At 31.9% G+C, this 20324-nt stretch overlaps 1 protein-coding gene across 3 annotated transcripts in view; it reads right to left on the bottom strand.

Annotated features, from left to right (window-relative positions):
• LOC115874829 (proton-coupled amino acid transporter-like protein CG1139) overlaps nt 1–20324 on the bottom strand; it is a 146639-nt gene that overhangs the window by 26463 nt on the left and 99852 nt on the right. For all 3 annotated transcript variants that reach the window (XM_030890133.1, XM_030890134.1, XM_030890132.1), the window contains exon 2: nt 238–299. In XM_030890133.1, the coding sequence (XP_030745993.1) occupies nt 238–299 (62 nt within the window). The remainder of the gene's footprint in view (nt 1–237; nt 300–20324) is intronic.

Consider the following 20324-nt stretch of genomic DNA (forward strand, 5'->3'; position numbering starts at 1 on the left):
ATTTTTTATTATCGGACAATAACTGAGAATCATTACCAATTATAGAGAAAAACAATATAAACAAATAACAGTAATATTGATTTTTTTTAATGAATAAACAAATTTATGTAAAAACTAATCTTACTGAAATACCTTCTCGTCTTTTGAAAAAAGAAGCATTGCTATGTTCGATGGATGAGTTTTTTGATAGGTTTTTATTTTGTGACAGAAGAAAAACATGGAACACCGTCTACTTACTTTGACATAATGACTACGTTTACACCGCCCGATTTTTCGTCTCTTTGGGCGATTAATTGGGCCTGAAACAGAAAAACAAGACATTAGAATTTAAATTAGACAAACACCTTTGTCCACTTGATTTAAATTATTTTAATCATTGATTTAAATAGAAAAAAATCAACTTGTTTAAAAACTTATGATAAATCGAAAGATACCTGTAAACATTATAAAAACTTTTCCTATAAAGCTATAAAAAAGTATTCCTATATCAAATATACCCGACATCGTCATCTACAGTTAAGTTACATTTGCTGTTGTAACGTTTAAATACTTATAGATCGAAAAATAATTATAAAAGGTCTAACATATAACACATATCCCTAATATATATTTATCTATTAAAATGTTGGACCGATTTTTGAAATTATTTCATGTGAATCCATTACACTTCTAAATGGCAGTGATTTATTTTGAAATTGTGAAGTGCCAGAATCCAGAATCCGGTATTCGAATACATTTCATTCGCAAACTCTAGTGCAGGACTGGTTTCTTCTGATGTCAGGTTTGGTTATATTTTTTTTATTCCCGAGCAGTAGCGTGTCGTGGATAAAAGGGAGGAGGGGGTGAAGACCTTAAGGGGCGCAATGATTATAATATAATATATAAAGGATCAAATAAATTACAAACTTTTTTTATATAATAGACTACATGAAAACTTTTTTTTTAATTATAAATTTGTTTATTAAAAAATTTAGTATACAACAAGTTATTTCAAACATGCAAGCGTCTTGTTTTAACCGATTTAAAAGAATCAATCATTTCGTCTATATTTAGATCCTGGGCTGTGTCTGCTTCAACACTGAGAAGTGATAAATAATTGGTTCTATCTTGTGTGCTGGTGCACCTCTGATAATTATTAATTCTTCCTAATCTACTGAAAGATCGTTCTGCACCAGCACTGTTGGTGGCTATAGTGTAAAAAATCCTCAGTAATGCACATAGAGATGGATATGAAGACTCTAGGTCATTGGAAATTAAAAGTGATAAATATTCGTCGGGTGCAAGTTTGTTGTCATCAGCATTAATTTCTTCTAAGAAACTGCAAAAATATTTTTATTCCTCAACTAAAGAATAATCCATAACAATCTATAAGACATTATAAATTGTCCTCATTGACGTCCATATCCCAATAAACAATTAAATTTTTGGCATATATTTAGGAAGTCTTCAAAACGAAGTTAAAATGTCTAAAGTACCATAAAACACTGATATCTTGAAATTATCTTCAGAATTTTGATGTAGGTAATCATTCTGGATTTCATCATAATTTTTTTCATTCTTCTTTGTCTTTTTGTGGAAAATGATGTTGACGTATTGCATTTATTTGCCAAAATAGTAGCCTGTTTTTTTTTAAATTTTCAAAATATTTTTCACTTCTTAATGATTTGAGATCTACAGTTACGGCAGTAATCATATGAGCATCTGTACATAAATTGATATTAACCTTTTGTAAGTGATTGGAGATTATATTAATTTTATTCAGCAATTCATTATAATCGATTATATTTCGGTTGGTGATTCCCCGAATTTACTTCTATTGCGACTGCTTTCCTCTTCTTCTTTGGCGGCGCCGGCGCAATGTTATGTCTAGCCATTGTATTTTTATTTATAGACAATGGTCTAGCGGTAGTTTCAAGTTTTAAACCCATATGAAAACTTTCGTACGTATTATACGCCTACTTCATTAGAGATTTAAATTATTACAAGCACTATGCAAGCATTATGTTATCTGTGATACAAGTAAACATTAAAAAACAAAAATAAAATGTGAGAAATATATACGTCATTTTTTGCCTTGAAGAGCTAAGGGTACGGTAGGGTACCGTTTGTTTTTGCGTTAAATTTAGTTTATCTATTTCTTTTTCAAAGGGCGCCAGGGGCGCCAAGCGCTTAGTTGCGGAGAGGGCATTCGCCCCCCCCCCCGGCCCCCTGGCCCCCTATACGACACGCCACTGTTCCCGAGGACTAATCAATGTCAAAAGATAAGCTAGAGTCAAGGCTGTTTTATACCTTTTTTGAAACAGCTCAATGTTGATCAAGCTAACTTCCGTCTTCCCTAACCAAATTAACTTTTTTCAATTATTAATTTTTTTCAAAATTCGATCTCTTTTTTTGAACATTTATTTAAATGTCAAAAGCAAAAGCCAAGAACAATCGACAACCCTGTAAGTATATTACAGATATTAATTCTACAATTTATTTATAATCCATTGGTTGTGTATATTGTGCAATGAGCTTTACTGAAATATGCATTTTATTTTTTTGCCTGCCACATAAATCCAGGTAATATATATTTTCGCTAATTTACTGGGTTGATTTATATCAATATTTCGGCCCACCTATATTTCGCTTGATTATAGAAAGCCAAAAGCTCGAGCATATGATTAGTCATCGTTTAGTAGGTTTGACTTTTAAGCCTAGAATAGGATAGGTTAAATAATGGACTATCACTCAGAGTAATAAAAAGTTCGTAATATTTAAGATTGTACCATCGAAAAAATAATTCATTTATCTCATAATTTTCGTATTTTTTGGTTTTAAAAATCAACACAAACACAACGATAAATTTTAGTGACATTTTGTAGAAAACTTACGATAACTTATTTCGATATGTCTTTTTACTGATCTGAGGAACTTCCGTACATAATTTTTAATTTTAGAGAGAGAGATATTAGTTTATCATATATAAGGATAATCATTGTAAATTTTGGTAAAACCTAAGTAAATATTTAGTTATAAAATTAAAGATACACATAACTATATGTATTACGTAAGAATTTGTCATAAAAACAATTGGATGATTCAAACAACATTACAAAAGGACTGAGATATATTTATCCACATATTTTATAGTTTAATCATATTATATGAATTGACATTTGTATAAAATTTACAAACATAGTGTCAGTTATAAAATTAGTTTTAGTGAAAATTTCTAGAATTAAAATATGCTGTAAACATTGCTTTAGTTGACGCTCTTTTAGTAACTTTTATACATGATTGTATTTGACATAATGCTTCGTTTCTATTGCATCAGGAGCTTTTGCACTAGGTAGTGTACACTTTTTATGTGTTGATTTATTACACAAATTTTTTTAATAAATAGCAAAACTATGATTTTCAAAGTACTAAAATTAAAAAAAAAGTTTTTTCTTTAGATAGAGCAGCATTCTAGATTTAAATATGATTGGGTTTCTTCCATAAGTACTTTATGCTAACTTAATTTTTTTGTTGACTTCTGGTGGTAGAGATCCTAAGTAGAACAAGTATCGTCCATAAAGTATCTAGGAGCCCTAGTTAACGACGCTTACGACCCCAAAACTGAAATTTTAGCGACGATCGAACAGGCCAGACGTACTTTTGCTTCCATGAAAACCCTCTTCTCCAGCCGAGAACTGCGCATACGTATGCTGCGTTGCTACATCTTTCCAGTATTTCTCTACGGCTCTGAGAGTTGGACACTCAATCAGACACTGGAAAACCGCATTAACGCTTTTGAGATGTACTTGTATCGCCGTATGCTGCGTGTATCTTGGATGGTTAGAGTGACAAACGAGGAGGTACTCAGGCGGATGGGCAAAGATAAAGAGCTCCTATCAACATTGAAGGAAAGGAAGTTACAGCACGTCAGTCACATCATGAGGGTTGATTGATACGAGGTGCTCAGACTGGTCATCGAGGGCAAAATTGAGGGCAGGAGATCAGTGGGAAGAAGGCAAAACTCCTGGCTTAAGGACCTGCGTCGTTGGTTCGGAAGAACATCGATCGAAATTTTCAGAGGTGCGGTTTCACGCACCATCATAGCCAGTTGGATCGCCAACCTCCCAAGGGAGACGGCGGCCTAAGAAGAAGAAGAAGAAGAGATCCTAAGCTTTTGTATTGGTTGTCCCAAATATATATATTCTTCTACTCTTTCCAGTATTGTGTTATTTGTTAGAACGCCTTTTCTTCAGACTAGTTTGTTGTACATTAATTTAGTTTTTGCTAAATTCATTTTAAGAGCCACTTTATTGCTGGCTGTATTTAGTTTATTAATTTGGACTTGTAGTTCTTCAGGACTATTAGATGGTTAAGATATTCTCCATCTATATTTAATCCTTAGCTGGTCTAGTCCAGTTGACGGAAGATTTCTTCTAATGTTGCTGTAAACAGCTTTGGGGATATCGCGTCTCCCCAGGAATTTGAGGTTGTGTGATATATCATTACTCTTCATTTGGCTTCTTTTTATATATTGGCGAGAGTTTCTATATGAGGCCTGTCAATACCTTGTTTCGCTAGGGCTTCTATTATTATTCTTAAGATTTATCGAGTCGAAGACCTTCCCAAAGTCTATAAAGGCCATGGCTAGTGGAAGTTCGTATTCTTTTGTTCGGCTGATAGTTTTTATAGTGTAAGTATGTGATCAATCGTGCTAAAGCCGCTTCTAAAGCCTGCTTGTTGTCGTGGTTTGAAGCGTCTAGCATGTTTTGTATTCTGTTGTTTATTATTTTTGTGAATATTTTGTATGTAACTAAATGGTAGTAGGCTATAGTTTCTGATGTCTTCTTCGCTGCCTTTCTTATGAATTAGAATTATATTGGCGCTATTCCAATCTTGTGGTATTTATGTACATGTAATAAAAAATAATGTTCACATACATACAAGAGAAAGTTTGTAGGAATGTAATAATAAGTTTGTTTCAATACAAGTTGTTTCTATTTATGCGGTGCATGTTTTCAAGGAATGTAACCCCCGCGTAATTCGGGAGACTCCTGTATTTCAATTTTAACACAAAAAATCGATTTCATTTGGACTTTTTGAAAAACACGGTATAAAATAACATTTTATTTTTGACATTTTTACAAAATAGAAACAGGAAATGGTGAAGTGGACAGTCGGCAAACGCCTGTAGCCGTCGCCTCGTATCCTAGATGAAAATACGAAAATTAGACGGAAAACAGAAATATAAATAGAACGAAAATCGGGGTCGACTACTTCGATTTATCGTGTTGATATCTGAAATGTGGGTTTTTCGTGAAAAATCCTTGTAACGAAATACATCAGCGAAAATCATTATAAGAATAACAACAAAAGAAAGGAAAACAGCAATAAAATAACAGCTTTTTACTAGGATTATGACCTTCGACTAGATCGAATTTGTATTGGTATAAGTTGAATAGAAAATATTTTTTCATTTTAGAGAAAAACACTCCTATAAATACACCGTGCTTTCTTTGCAGTATTGTATATCTCCGATATATCATTTAAGGAATTGTGTTATTATTGTTATCTTGATGGTCAAAGATATTCGTTCTAGAGGGTGCCTGGTACGCAAAACTAGAGCAACGTACAGCAAAGCAAAGCCTGTACAAAAATGCGACAATGATTAGAATAGTCATTGACGGAAACAGTACTGGAAGAATTGACAGCTCAGGGGTTTGGAAAAATTAAAAGGAAAATTCCACTCACCCAACTTCCAGTGGATGATCTTCCAATAACGTACAACTTTGAAAAACACCTCACTGTAGTATTGAACAATAAAAAGGATTGGAAGAGAGGAACATTTGCTTAGCAAATAAAAGACCATACATATACATATCTATTCATCAAATAAGCACAGTTAAAAAAATAATTGTAAAAGATCTAACATATAACACACACCCCTAATATCTATTCATCTATTAAAATGTTGGACCGATTTTTGAAGTTATTTCATGTGAATCCATTACACTTCTAAATGTCAGAAATTTATTTTGAAATTGTGGAGTGCCCGAAATCCGGCATTTGAATACATTTCATTCGCGAACTCTAGTGCAGGACTAGTTTCTTCTGATGTCAGGCTATATTGACTATATACAAAAGATAAGCCGAAGTGAAGGCTGTTTTATACCTTTGTTGAAACAGCTGAATGTTGATCAAGCTAACTTCCGCCTTCCCCAATTTATCTTCTAGTTCATTCCAAATTTCTACCGACATTTTGTTCTGCAATAAGTACTTTGCACTTTGAACATTATATGGTACTAAGTTTATTCTCGACTTAAGACAGTCATTATCTGCATATCGACATCATATTTCCAAAAAAATCCATTTGATCTAAGCGGTCGATTTTTTTTGCGGAAATAGGGGCATCGGCAAAGTTTACAGAATAAAATATATCGGTGATCGATGTGGAAAAACGATACCCGCCGTAGATATGTTAATATTGTCAATATCGGGCAGAGTTACAAAAATTTATCCTTTTAGGATAGGACTTTAAATAGAAAATTGATTAAAAACAAACAAATCTTTTTTTTGAATTTTAAAAAAAATCATGATTTTTTTGCACCCTGCCAATAAGTAGTTGGTCTTATTTTTGCTGGGGATAAGTAAAGGGCGCACAGTAAAACTGCGAGAGTATTGAAGTCATGATTACAAAGTCCCGCTTAAGATGGGCTGGTCACGTCTGCAGAATGCAAGAAAACCGCATACCAAAATCTCTGCTTTACGGTGAGCTTGTAGACGGTAAGAGGAGGCCGGGTGGACAACTCAAAAGGTACAAAGATATTTTCCACGAAAACGTAAAGGGGATTAACAAGCAGAATGAGTAGGAAAAATCAGCTCACAATAGAACGGAATGGAGAAGAATTGTAAACTCAGTTAACAACGACAACCAAAAAGTAAAGAGACAACAAAACAATGAGATTTTTGAATGTCCGGAGTGCGGTAGACAGATAACATCACGTATCGAGCTTTTCAGTCACAGAAAAGCTCATGAAAGAAAACGCCTTGCGTGACCATCTTCTGATGCGTGTCAAATACTTGTCAGCGAGTAATGGCAGTATGACAGTATGTATGGGGATAAGTAAATAAACATTTCTTTATTTATTTTTAAATTATTATCTATGAAAAATGAGATGTAAATAACAAACGTAAAAAATGCAAAATACCACAAGAATCTTGCATGGTGAGTCTTGGTCTTGCTTTTTGTGCTAGACTATGTGACTAGACTTTTGTGCTAGAAGTCCAAGACCGGTCTTATTATTAGCTTATTCCAAATTATTTTAAATATATTACAGACCAAATCAACTGACATAAAATATTATCTGGTTTTAGTGTTAAGTATTAGTTTAATTCATATAAACCTACACAAAAACTGTAAAGTATCTTATTTCACTGCATGTACCATATATAAATGATAAGGCGGCTGCTAAAAAAGGGATATGCCTTGAATGGCAAGACGAATGAATATCCCAAACCAGTTATGCAATTGGCCGCAAACGGCCTTTCACTTCGGTTTTTGCAAAAACAGTGGCGTAGGTATTGTAAATTATAAATTTTTCCGTACTAAATATGAAAAAAGGCAAAAAATAAAAGAAAAATGGAGAAAGTTGAAGTAATGATTCTTGTTCGTTAGTTAGACGTTTAGCTGATGAGCAAATATTTCATTTCCACCGAACTGAAAGAAAGTTTTCCTTTGTAGTTTTAAGCGAACGAGTCATTAACGCTGCCGTTGTTGTTTTATGGATGCTTCTTAGAAACTAATTAATATATCTGATTTCTATTTTCTTCAAGTACTATTTATTGCATTTTATTTAGTTTGTGAAAATACCGCATCGCAGATCTGAAAATAGATGTCTCTCGTTTTCCATTTTACTTTAAAGAAAAACTCGAATGAAACTTTAAAACTAAATTTCCGTTTCTACCTGGGATTCTAAAAAGTATTTTTTTAGTATTTTTTTGGTGTAAAAAGTTACGAAGCTATCTATTCATATAGGCCAGTCGCCAAGTATTAAAAAATAGCTTATGGCGGGAGCAAATCCGGACAAGCTAGAATAAATTTTATTTTGTTTAGTTTAGTGTAAGGAACCACGTGTTAAATTTGCACCACCCCCAAAGCCCGGATTTGGCAGCCATCTTGGAAAAAGTGGCTAAAATTCGGTTTATTTTTCATCATTTGTCAATAACTCGATTTCTATCAAATTAAGTGCAGAAAATGACCAAAATTCCAGAAGTCCAGACCAAAATTAAAGAAGAGGAAAAACTCTATAAAAAACGTTCTATGTACTTTTTCCGTGCGACAACCCGTTTCCAAGTTATCTCGGTTTAAACACGCTAAATATATTATAAGCAGTTATTATTTCCTCTATTCTAGGCAGTTTTTGTCTTTCCGAGAACCTTACTCTTTTTATTTCTCCACGCATTTAGTGGCTGCGACACCACATCCGCATTATACAGACAAGAAAAAATGAAATTCGCTAAAGTTTTACAGAATGAAAAAGAATTATTACAGACAGCTGTGCAAACTTTCAAAGCCCCAAACGCATCCCCAGAAGGTATAGAAAAAGCTGGAGAACGATTTCTTCTTCATCTATATGGATACAAAAAATGCGACTCATTAGATAAGTACAGATACCAGTGTTTCGTAAAATATATTACCAAAAGCTTACCAAACCTAGCATCATTACCACCGACCAAAGACGCAGCTCGCTTGCACTCCTTCCGTACGTAGCTATGGTATGGGAATGAAAAATCACCTCTAGATCGGAGATGGAAAAATTCAAAGAATGGGCTGATGCCCATTGCTACTTCCCAAGATGCAGCTCTCCAAGAATTATTAAATCTGATTTCATGTAAATGTGCCAAAGGTTGTAATACATCTTGTAGTTGCCACAAAGCAGGTTTGCGTTGCTCGGTAATGTGTGCACTTTGTCGGGCCAAATCATGTTCGAATAGTTTGGAGGTGGTAAAATGAGACGAAGATGAGTACGAGGACAATTTTCCTCTTGATAAAGATCAACGAAAAGAATATTCTCCACCTTATGAACCAGATCCGGAATATGATACAGATGTGGAAGACATTCAGAAAGATTATATTGAACAGCCAGTAACATAAAAAAAACGAAGGAACTCTGATGAACCTTCCACCTCAAAAGAAACCTATGTTGACGATATGTGGATTAGGCCTATTGGAAATGGGGACACCACTAAAAAAAACGCGCCGGGTACCTACTTTACCTCAAGGCAGCTCCCTGAGAGATAAGGCGGTTAAACTTGATTTTCCACCAGTCGCGCAACAATAAAAATTTAGTCCGTTATTGCGGTCATAATGCAAATTGCGTTCTTCCATTATGACCGCGACAGCAGGCTACTGTCAACCAGTAGCAAACAAGTTTTTAGGCTTTATGTATCGGGGGTGCCGCTCAAGGTGGTGTGGAAACAAGTACAGTTAACCCGGGATATATTGAACACGTACATTATATGAAACTTTAATTTTGTTTTCGTAAAATTCGATACTTTGGATAGTCGCACGAAAACAACCCATACAACGTTTTTATAGAGTTTTTCCTCTTCTTTAGTTTTAGTCTCTACATATTTTGCACTAAAGTTGATAGAAATCGAGTTATTGACAAATAATGAAAAATAAACCGAATTTTAGCCAATTTTTCCAAGATGGCGGCCAAAACCGGGCTTTACGGGGAGTGCAAATTTAATACGTGCTTATCGACACCAAAATAAACAAAATAAAACTTATTCCAGCTTGCCCGGATTTGCTCTCGCCATCGATGCACTTGCCGACTGGCCTATATGTACATTAATAAAAAGTGATCGTTAAATAAAAACATCGAGTATATTATTTATTTAATCCTCGTCTTCGCTGACGACAAAGTCTTAATTGCCAATAGTCCTGAAGAACTACAAGCACAAATTAAGAAACTAAATACAGCCAGCAATAAAGTGGATCTCAAAATAAATTTAGCAAAAACTAAAGTAATGTACAAAGAACTAGTAGAAAGAAAAGACGTTCTAATAAATAACACAACTCTGAAAATAATAGAATATATATACTTGGGACAACTAATACACAGCTCGGGATCTCTACTACCAGAAATCAACAGAAACATTAAGTTAACCTGGAGTACTTATGGAAGAAACTCAATCATATTCAAATCTAGAATGCCACTCTATCTAAAGAAGAAAACATTAGACCAATGTGTACTACCAGTCATGACCTATGCATGCAAAACCAGGACGCTTAAAATGGACATCATAAGGAATATGGAAGTCGCACAACGCTCAATGGAACGAAATTGGCTGGGAATAACCAAGAGAGACCGTAAAAGAATAGAGTGGATACAACAAAAGACCCAGGTAATAGATGTAATCCACAGAGTCAAATTCCTCAAATGGCAATGGGCAGGACACCTGACAAGAAGAACAGATGGATCACAAAAATTACAGCATGGTACCCACGAGGAATCGAGAGACCTAGAAGAAGACCGAACCTGAGATGGAACCATGATATTAGGAAATTAGCAGGGATAACTTGGGTCCGCATAGCTAACAATAGACAACAATGGGCTCAACTACAAAGAAAGTATCTAAATATTTGAGGGAGGCTGCACTATAATTAGAAATGGTTGAATAAGCTGAAAATGATGGTGATGATGAATCCTCGTCTACACATAGTGTTTTAATTTACTACCCGCTCAGTTATATCAAGCAAGAAAAACATCTTTAGCAATCCAAGGATGGAAATTTCCACAATATGGCAAAAACCTTTTGTGTATTGCTCTAGTAGCTCTATATAAGTTGCTCTAGTATATAAGCTCAGTAGTTTTGGTTTAGTATTCAGATTGGTTCATTGGTTCAAAACTAACAATCAAGTAAAACATTGTTGAAAAAAAAACGACGCGACGTTTGACTTGAGTTGAATTAAGACAGAATACCGTATAGACAGATGATGGGATCATTCAGTTTTACAACAAAACTGTCGTTTTGCCTACACTGAAAAATATATAGATAATATGGATATTACAGCATCTTTAATTAGCGAGTTTTAAAAACCCGATATTTTTCCATAGTTTCACAAAATACTGTAATTTTACAAAATTACTTAGTAATATTGAATTATTATTACCAAAAGAATACTTTCTTTTAATGAATTTTTACAAATAAACTAGCTATTATATACTCTATCTAAAAGATTCTGTAACTATAATTTGCAAATAATTTCATCACAAATACCGAAAAACAGCCTTTTTCAAGGAATGAATAAATCCCACAAAGGTATAGACATTAATGTTGCAACTAATTATAAAAAACAAAAACTTTAAAGTTAACTTCAATCTGAGTTTCAATAATTTTTGATCCCTATAGTTCATTTTCACAAGGTCCATATTCAGAAAATCAGCATTTTTTGTTTTTTACAATTTATTGTAAAGACATATTTATTGTTCATATCAAGTATGGAATTATTCTGTCTTACAGATGTCTTTCATACGCTGGTAGCAATAAACTATTCTTGGTACTGTATAGAATTTTTCCGAAACAATTTTTATTATTATGGTAACTTTATATCCATCCTTAATATGCGAATGTCATTAATAGTTGCGCAAACGTCAATATTATGGTCACACAATAAATAAATTTTCCGGACCCCTCTTAATTATGTTATTTTCGATCTTTAATGGTTTCTCCTATAACTTACAAGTTGTAAATATAGTTATTTTTATCCAGAAACATTGTTGGTTTCAGTATCAAACTTGATGATGAGATCTAATAGGCATTTTTATTTAAAATAGTTAAGTCAGGAGGTTTATCAAGAAATTTAGTATATTAGTATATAAAACAAATAATTTAGTATATAAAATAAAACATATTAGTATATAAAACAAAAATGTAAATTAATATATTTAAAATTATTGTAGAAACATACTAAAACGATGATTTGAAAAAAAGAGTCAATGAAAAAGACAAGTGATAACTTTTCATCTAACCCCAATGTCTATACTTTTTAAAAGGGGTTATTGAAATGTTTGTAATAACAGTAGCATCTTGATGTATATGGTTCGTTTGAAAGGTACATCAGAAAAACTGTACTTGAGAAAGAAAGTGTACAGAAGACAAGCAGATAACGTCCCATCCAATCTATTTATTTTACTAAAAAGTTTCTAATATTTTTTTAGTTAACTATGGATGGGTTTAAATATAAATCCGTCATGCGTCGTCTGTTGTTGTTTTAACCAGTTTTATTGGTTTATTTCAAAAATGACAGACCAGATTTCAATTTTATTGGTTTGACGGAACGATGAACGACAAAAGGACGCCGCGCCGGTGCGTATGAACTCGCTTTTAGGTTTTTGAGGCTTGTCAAAGTTTTGCTAAATTATAGGTTATAATTTTGTGTCAACCTATGTCAAATATCTGCGTTTTGGAAGATGATGCATTTTGATTCGTGTTATTACGTGTGTTTTGTGTCATTTGAAGTCAAGTGGAGAAAAAATCGAAGGAAAATTAACTGTAGACCCAGAGCACAGTTATATGTATAGTTAATAGGTTGCTGCCCAGGCAAAGTCTTATACACCAATAAAGTTACCATTTACCATCAATAAAGTTTGCATATCATCTCGTCGTAGATAAGTGCATCTCGTATATGGTAACAAGGATCGTACTAAACATATACTACTGGAGTAGCTGTAAAATTTCGACATCACACAATAGGTAAATAATGAATTTTAGTACTGCAGCAAATAATGTCAAAAGGTACTGGTTTAAACAAATTAAGATTAAAGTAAATTTGGTAAAATTTGGTAAGTGTTATTATTAATAAACTAGTTTGTTTTATTTATTCCTGTGGAATATTACAAATTTGTATTTGTACATAAGTTAAATTGATAAAAATTTAATAATAAATGCGGGAAGTTTCTTGAAGCTTGAAAGTAAGAAATAGTTATTTTTTATATTTTTTTGGTATGTTGTGTTTTGTTATTGTTTGTTTTGTATTGACACATACCGTTTTTTAAATAAAATAACTCGATTACATTTTTTCAGTTTTATAGTTTTTTTTCACAATATTTTGAAGTAATCACTTATCAGTCAAATTTTAAATATATTAATTTCCTGCTATGCGTTCCAGTTGTACCAACTCATTTCTTTGTAAAATAAAATAAACTACTTTGAAATTAAAATGACAGATACATCTATCACTGTCAAGGATCTTGTCGTTGGACAGACTATAGTCATTTCCGATGAAACAGGAAGTGAAGAAAACAATTGAATAAGTCAACTAATTCTGCGAGTTTTTGTTAAGCAATTGCAAATCTGAAAATAACTATATAAAAATAACCAAAAATCGCACGCAAGTTGAAACAGTACAAGAAAAGTTGCAGGACCTTATCAAAAATTCAACTTTTCCCGCATGTAAGTATAATTCCCAACTGTAAAACGGCCCTAAGAAAAATTATGGTTTATTGCAATATTTGCGGAGGTCATTGCATAAAATGCAGAACAAATTTCAATAATAGCTGATAAGCTTATTTTTTTATGTTGCATAAAAACACTCGAAAACAACAATGGCGTCTAGGTTTTAGCAACATAAACAATTACTTTATGTGTATCAACAAATTGCCTGAACCTGCTTTTTTATCAATTAATAAGACGCAAAATGTCACATTGTTGAACAAAAATATTTATATACACTACTAAGTACACACACGGGGGACCATATAAATTCGTATCAGTATTATGTATCTACGGTCTACTACTATTACCACAGATTACCTTTCCTGCCATAAACAATTGCAACTAGAATGGAATGTACTAACGGTACACCATTCTGTACATCGATGGTTTATTTTTGCTTACGGTTTAAATATTTGCGATAATGTTGTTTGGAGAGTGGTAAAATTAATCTAATTTTAACCAGAAGTTGTTTATTATTGTAACAAACACATATCATGTATTATTACAGTATAGAAAATAAACAAATGGCAGTTTTTTCTAAAGGTTTCCGCTTAGATAATTAACTAAATTTATATTTTTTGGTGTTTATTAATTTTCTCAAAATATCAGTAATAAAAAAGGTTTTCCTGATGATCAAGCTAACTTCCGCCTTCCCGAATTTATCTTCTAGTTCATTCCAAATTTCTACCGACATTTTGTTCTGTAATAAGTACTTTGCACTTTGAACATCTTTACTAATATAAATTCATATACAAGGCTAATATATAAAATCCTTAAGTGACTCACTGATTAATCACGATCCTGCTCAAACCACTCAACGTAAGAAGCTCAATTTTGGCATACAGGTTGATTCTAGGGTGTTAGATAGTTTGATAAGAAGGGGTTTTTCGAAATTCCAGTTCCAAGGGGGTGAAACCACCCCTCAAATATTATAGTATTTTTTATTTAAAAACCGGTGAGTTTTTCGGAAAAACTCTTAAACACGTATATTTTATTTTGTTGTTTTTTTAAGATTTTTTTAAAAAATTATACAGGGGGTGTTTCATAAAATATGACCATTGAGTAATCATGATTCTGCTTAAACTGGTTGACGTTTAAAGCTGATTTTTGGCAAACGGATTAACTGTGGGGTGTAGAGGTTCGATAACGAGGGGTTTCTCGATTGTTTTTTCTGATGCTGACATAAATGTGAGAAAATTTTATCCAGTTTGTATGTTAATGGAAATTCTTGCTTTATCATCACCATTACAAATGGCAGTTTTTTTTAAAGATTTCCGCTTAGATAATTAACTAAATTTTTACTTTTGGTGTTTATTAATTTTCTCAAAATGTCAGTAATAAAAAAGGTTTTCCTCTTGTAAAGACAATCCGGGGACATACTCTAGATTGAAATTTCAAATACATGACAATAGAATATTTTCTATAGAATAAAGTAAAAATACTGAGGGTGCCATTTAAAAATCAAAAGTTGTAGTCATTTCAGTACATACTAGATTTATTTTATGCGTCTACATATCCTTGATTTGACAAGAAATATTTTTTGTAGGTCAACTTCGGAAAAAAAATCTCAAAAAACTACTGCGAGGTGAAACTACAAGGATATTTTTGCGAAAAAAAAAATCTGTTGTAACAGAAATGGGAAAATATTTCGACAAGAATTTATATAGAGGTGGGGGTAGTTTTCATCCTTCCCCTATGTTTTCCGGATTTTTGTGAAAGTCAAATGTTAGAGCGCTTAGCAAAGTATAGATATTCCAAATCTCATTCAAATCGGAATATCGATTCTTAAAATATCTTAAAATGTGTGCTTATTTTTTAAAGTTTGATGCCCTTTAACGGACAAACGACGCACTTTTGTATAGAGGTTAATTATGGCCAATTATATATAATCCAAACTTATTTAGATTCCAAAAATACGTAGTAGTTCTATGTTCACGGAATATTGCGACACCCTGTATATCAGTGATATTGCAAATTATAGTTCTAGGAAAACATACTGCACATATTTTTTAAATGTCACTAATACATTTTCTAGGCAAATCATTCCTTTCAAAATGTAAGCAGTTTCTTTTGACCAGATCTAGGTATAACACCCGTCAAAATACCTGCACTACTTTTAGAACACACTCTGTATAACTGAATTCAAATAAATCGACCTTGAATCGATTGAACTCTAGCCTCAATAAGCGGTTTATTTTTTATGGTCCGAATTTGTTTTGTATACAGGGTGATCCACTGTCAATGATAAGTAATACCTTGAAATTGATATTTCTAACACTACATTTTTTAAAACTATTCTTAAATGAAACTATGTAAATCTATACGTTTTTTAAGAAATTATTTTTGCATATAAATTTTACTTTTTCACATGCCCTAGTAATCAAAACAATTTTGAATATTCCAATTTTGCTATTTTATAAAAGGCCTAACCATAAGGTATTTACCAGGATTTGGTATGCTTTACAACGAACGATTAAAATTGTTAAAAATGATTAATGGTCAAACAACCTATATAATATAATATAATTTTATATCTAAACTGTCAATTTTTTTATATGGTTAACTTAATGAAAAAAAAATATATTCTTTATGCTACTTCATGCTACTTTTACAAACCAAACCACACTTAAAATGTAACAGACAGTTTTTAAAGGAAAAAAATAATTATTCTAAACAGTTCTTGAATAAATACATAAAATAATAATTAAGTTAATTATTTTACACTAATAATATGATGAAATTATTGCCTTGCAGAAAATTTTCTTAAATTGGCAATAACATTTATATAACAAATTCTTGTAAATATTAATTATACAGGGTAAGTCTAAAATTGGTGAAAACATTTTCAGGGCTGGTAGATCTCGATAAAACCATATTTTCTCTTTGCCGTTTTTCAAGTCCAATTTAACCGAATTATTTTACTTTAAAAATGAATAAAAATAAAAATATTTTTGCCTAAATTTTGAGAACCACTGGATATTTTCTTGATTTTCTTTCTTGTATATTTATCTACAACCTATGTTGCCATATTATCAACAAATTCTGTCTTTTAACTTAAAATTCCAAAATTTCTTTAAAACAATTCTTTTTGCGAAAAAACCTGAAAAACGTTTCTGGGGTCGAAATGTACTACACCTAAAATATTTGCACTTAATTAAGACTCACCCTGTATAAAACGTTTGTTTTAAATTATAATTACTATCATACTGTATAACGATCGATTGTCGCAATCTTTCATAGCCATCGCTGACGCCGTTTTTTTTGATAATATCATATTTTTATTAATTTTCTAAATACCAATTTTATTAATTAAAACCTGTTAGAGATAGATCAAGAAAGTAGGTATTAAAATTTAAAAAAATATTATGCTTTAATACAGGTACTATTTACAAAAAGAAATGAAATATTACTCTTGTTAAAAATAGCAATACTGGTTAGAGGAATATCCATTACACAAATATTGAATCACCCTGTATATATCCGTCTGCCGAAATCCTATTAATAAACAAAAGTATGCTTTTTTTACTAGTCAATGGCACCGCTAACGCTGCGCTGTAGCTGCAGGATATAAAGGTTAAATAATATGACTCGTGTGAAGTTGGCACCCTTTTTTCAAAAAATGAACTGGAATTTGAGAGTTCTGGATAGATTTACAATAGTTCTATAGTTCTTGATAAGTTAGAAAAATAGTTCTGGTTAATTTCGGGAGATATGACATGGGGGTGCCAACTTCACGTAGCACCCTTTTTTTATTCTGGAACAGTTCTGATAGTGGAAATATATTCTAGAACAAGAGTTCTATAGTTCCTGACTATTGATCAAAATAGTTCTATTGTATTAACCAAGTTATGAACAAAAATAAAACGGCAGCCTGCGCAGTTTAAATCGATTTTCTAGGTAAAAATGCTTTAAAAAATAGTTCTGAATAGAGTTCTGAATAGCACCCCAAAAGTTCTATAAGATGTACTATTTGAATTTTTAAAAATACCAATAATTAAAAATTTCATTGATGCACGACTCTATAGATAGACATAAAAATCGACTTTAGGAAGGAAATGCAATGTTGAAAAACAGTTCTGGTTAGAGTTCTGAATAGCACCCCAAAAGTTCTATAAGATGTACTATTTGAATTTTTAAAAATACCAATAATTAAAAATTTCATTGATGCACGACTCTATAGATAGATATAAAAATCGACTTTACGAAGGAAATGCAATGTTGAAAAGCAGTTCTGAATAGCACCCCAAAAGTTCTATAAGATGTACTATTTGATTTTTTAAAAATACCAATAATTAAAAATTTCATTGATGCCCGACTCTATAGATAGACATAAAAATCGACTTTACGAAGGAATCGCAATGTTGAAAAACAGTTCTGGTTAGAGTTCTGAATACCACCCCAAAAGTTCTATAAGATGTACTATTTAATTTTCTAAAAATACCAATATTTAAAAATTTCATTGATGCACGACTCTATAGATAGACATAAAAATCGACTTTACGAAAGAAACGCAATGTTGAAAAACAGTTCCGGCTAGAGTTCTGAATAGCACCCAAAAGTTCTATAAGAGATACTATTTGATTTTTTAAAAATACCAATAATTAAAAATTTCATTGATGCCCGACTCTATAGATAGACATAAAAATCGACTTTACGAAGGAAATGCAATGTTGAAAAACAGTTCTGGTTAGAGTTCTGGATAGCACCCCAAAAGTTCTATAAGATGTACTATTTGATTTTCTAAAAATACCAATAATTAAAAATTTCATTGATCCACGACTCTATAGATAGACATAAAAATCGACTTTACGAAGGAAATGCAATGTTGAAAAACAGTTCTGGTTAGAGTTCTGGATAGCACCCCAAAAGTTCTATAAGATGTACTATTTGATTTTCTAAAAATACCAATAATTAAAAATTTCATTGATCCACGACTCTATAGATAGACATAAAAATCGACTTTACGAAGGAAATGCAATGTTGAAAAACAGTTCTGGTTAGAGTTCTGGATAGCACCCCAAAAGTTCTTAAGATGTACTATTTGAATTTTAAAAATACCAATAATTAAAAATTTCATTGATGCACGATTCTATAGATAGACATAAAATCGACTTTACGAAGGAAATGCAATGTTGAAAAACAGTTCTGGTTAGAGTTCTGGATAGCACCCCAAAAGTTCTATAAGATGTACTATTTGATTTTTTAAAAATACCAATAATTAAACATTTCATTGATCCACGACTCTATAGATAGACATAAAAATCGACTTTACGAAGAAAATGCAATGTTGAAAAACAGTTCTGGTTAGAGTTCTGAATAGCACCCCAAAAGTTCTATAAAATGTACCATTTCATTTTTTAAAAATACCAATAATTAAAAATTTCATTGATGCCCGACTCTATAGATAGACATAAAAATCGACTTTACGAAGGAAATGCAAAAAACAGTTCTGGCTAGAGTTCTGAATAGCACCCCAAAAGTTCTATAAGATGTACTATTTGATTTTTTAAAAATACCAATAATTAAAAATTTCATTGATCCACGACTCTATAGATAGACATAAAAATCGACTTTACGAAGGAAATGCAATGTTGAAAAACAGTTCTGGTTAGAGTTCTGGATAGCACCCCAAAAGTTCTATAAGATATTTGATTTTTTTAAAATACCCGTAATTAAAAATTTCATTGATGCCCGACTCTATAGATAGACATAAAAATCGACTCTACGAAGGAAATGCATGTTAGAAATTCAATATTTAAAGATGCATATTTTACATTTTAAAAAGGAACCAATAAATGATCCTTTTGCACTCGGTCGGCGGACCTTATCTTAATTTCTTCTGGGAAAAAGTTTTATGGCCTCTTGGCAATGGCTTTAAGGGTTTCGCCAGATGCGTGTGTTAGAAAGTAGTTAGTTGTTGTCTAGCATTTATAAGAGGAACTGTATCTTTTCACTAGTTTAAAATAAATTTAAGTTTTACTCTATTTTCTCGTGTTTAATTCTAATCACTGCCCCTGCAACTCTTGTTTTTTTTTCAACAATGCAATGTTGAAAAACAGTTCTGGTTAGAGTTCTGAATAGCACCCCAAAAGTTCTATAAGATGTACTATTTAATTTTTTAAAAATACCCGTAATTAAAAATTTCATTGATGCCCGACTCTATAGATAGACATAAAAATCGACTCTACGAAGGAAATGCAATGTTGAAAAACAGTTCTGGTTAGAGTTCTGAATAGCACCCCAAAGTTCTATAAGATGTACTATTTGATTTTTTTAAAATACCCGTAATTAAAAATTTCATTGATGCCCGACCCTATAGATAGACATAAAAATCTACTTTACGAAGGAAATGCAATGTTGAAAAACAATTCTGGCTAGAGTTCTGAATAGCACCCTAAAAGTTCTATAAGTTGTGCCAAATGATTTTTTTTAAATATTAATATTTAAAAATTTCATTGACTCCCGGCGTTATGCAGTATGTCCCCGGATTTGAGGAAAATGCATTTTTCATAAAGAGTTTTACTTGTTCTTAAATGGTTAATCCCGTTCATACTTTTCCAAATTTCCATACCGCTTTAGAAAAAATAAAAAAAAACATGGAAGTATTATTTAATTTGATCTAAGTCCTAAAAATCAAAAGGCATTTCTATGATAAATACTATAACTTCGACTAAATTCTTTGATAGATGGTTATTATAAATTTTAATTAACGTCATATTTTTTGCTCTTTTAAAATATCACACTTTTCGTAGTATTGTACTAAAAAAGATTTGTGCTTCTTTAACATTTCAAAACAGCAAAAAATATGGCTTTAATTAAAATTCTATGAATAACAATCAAAGAAT

This window comes from Sitophilus oryzae, unplaced genomic scaffold (assembly GCF_002938485.1).
Source record: "Sitophilus oryzae breed Bouriz unplaced genomic scaffold, Soryzae_2.0 scaffold_1297_pilon_pilon, whole genome shotgun sequence".
In the NCBI taxonomy this organism is placed as follows: Eukaryota; Metazoa; Arthropoda; class Insecta; order Coleoptera; family Curculionidae; genus Sitophilus; species Sitophilus oryzae.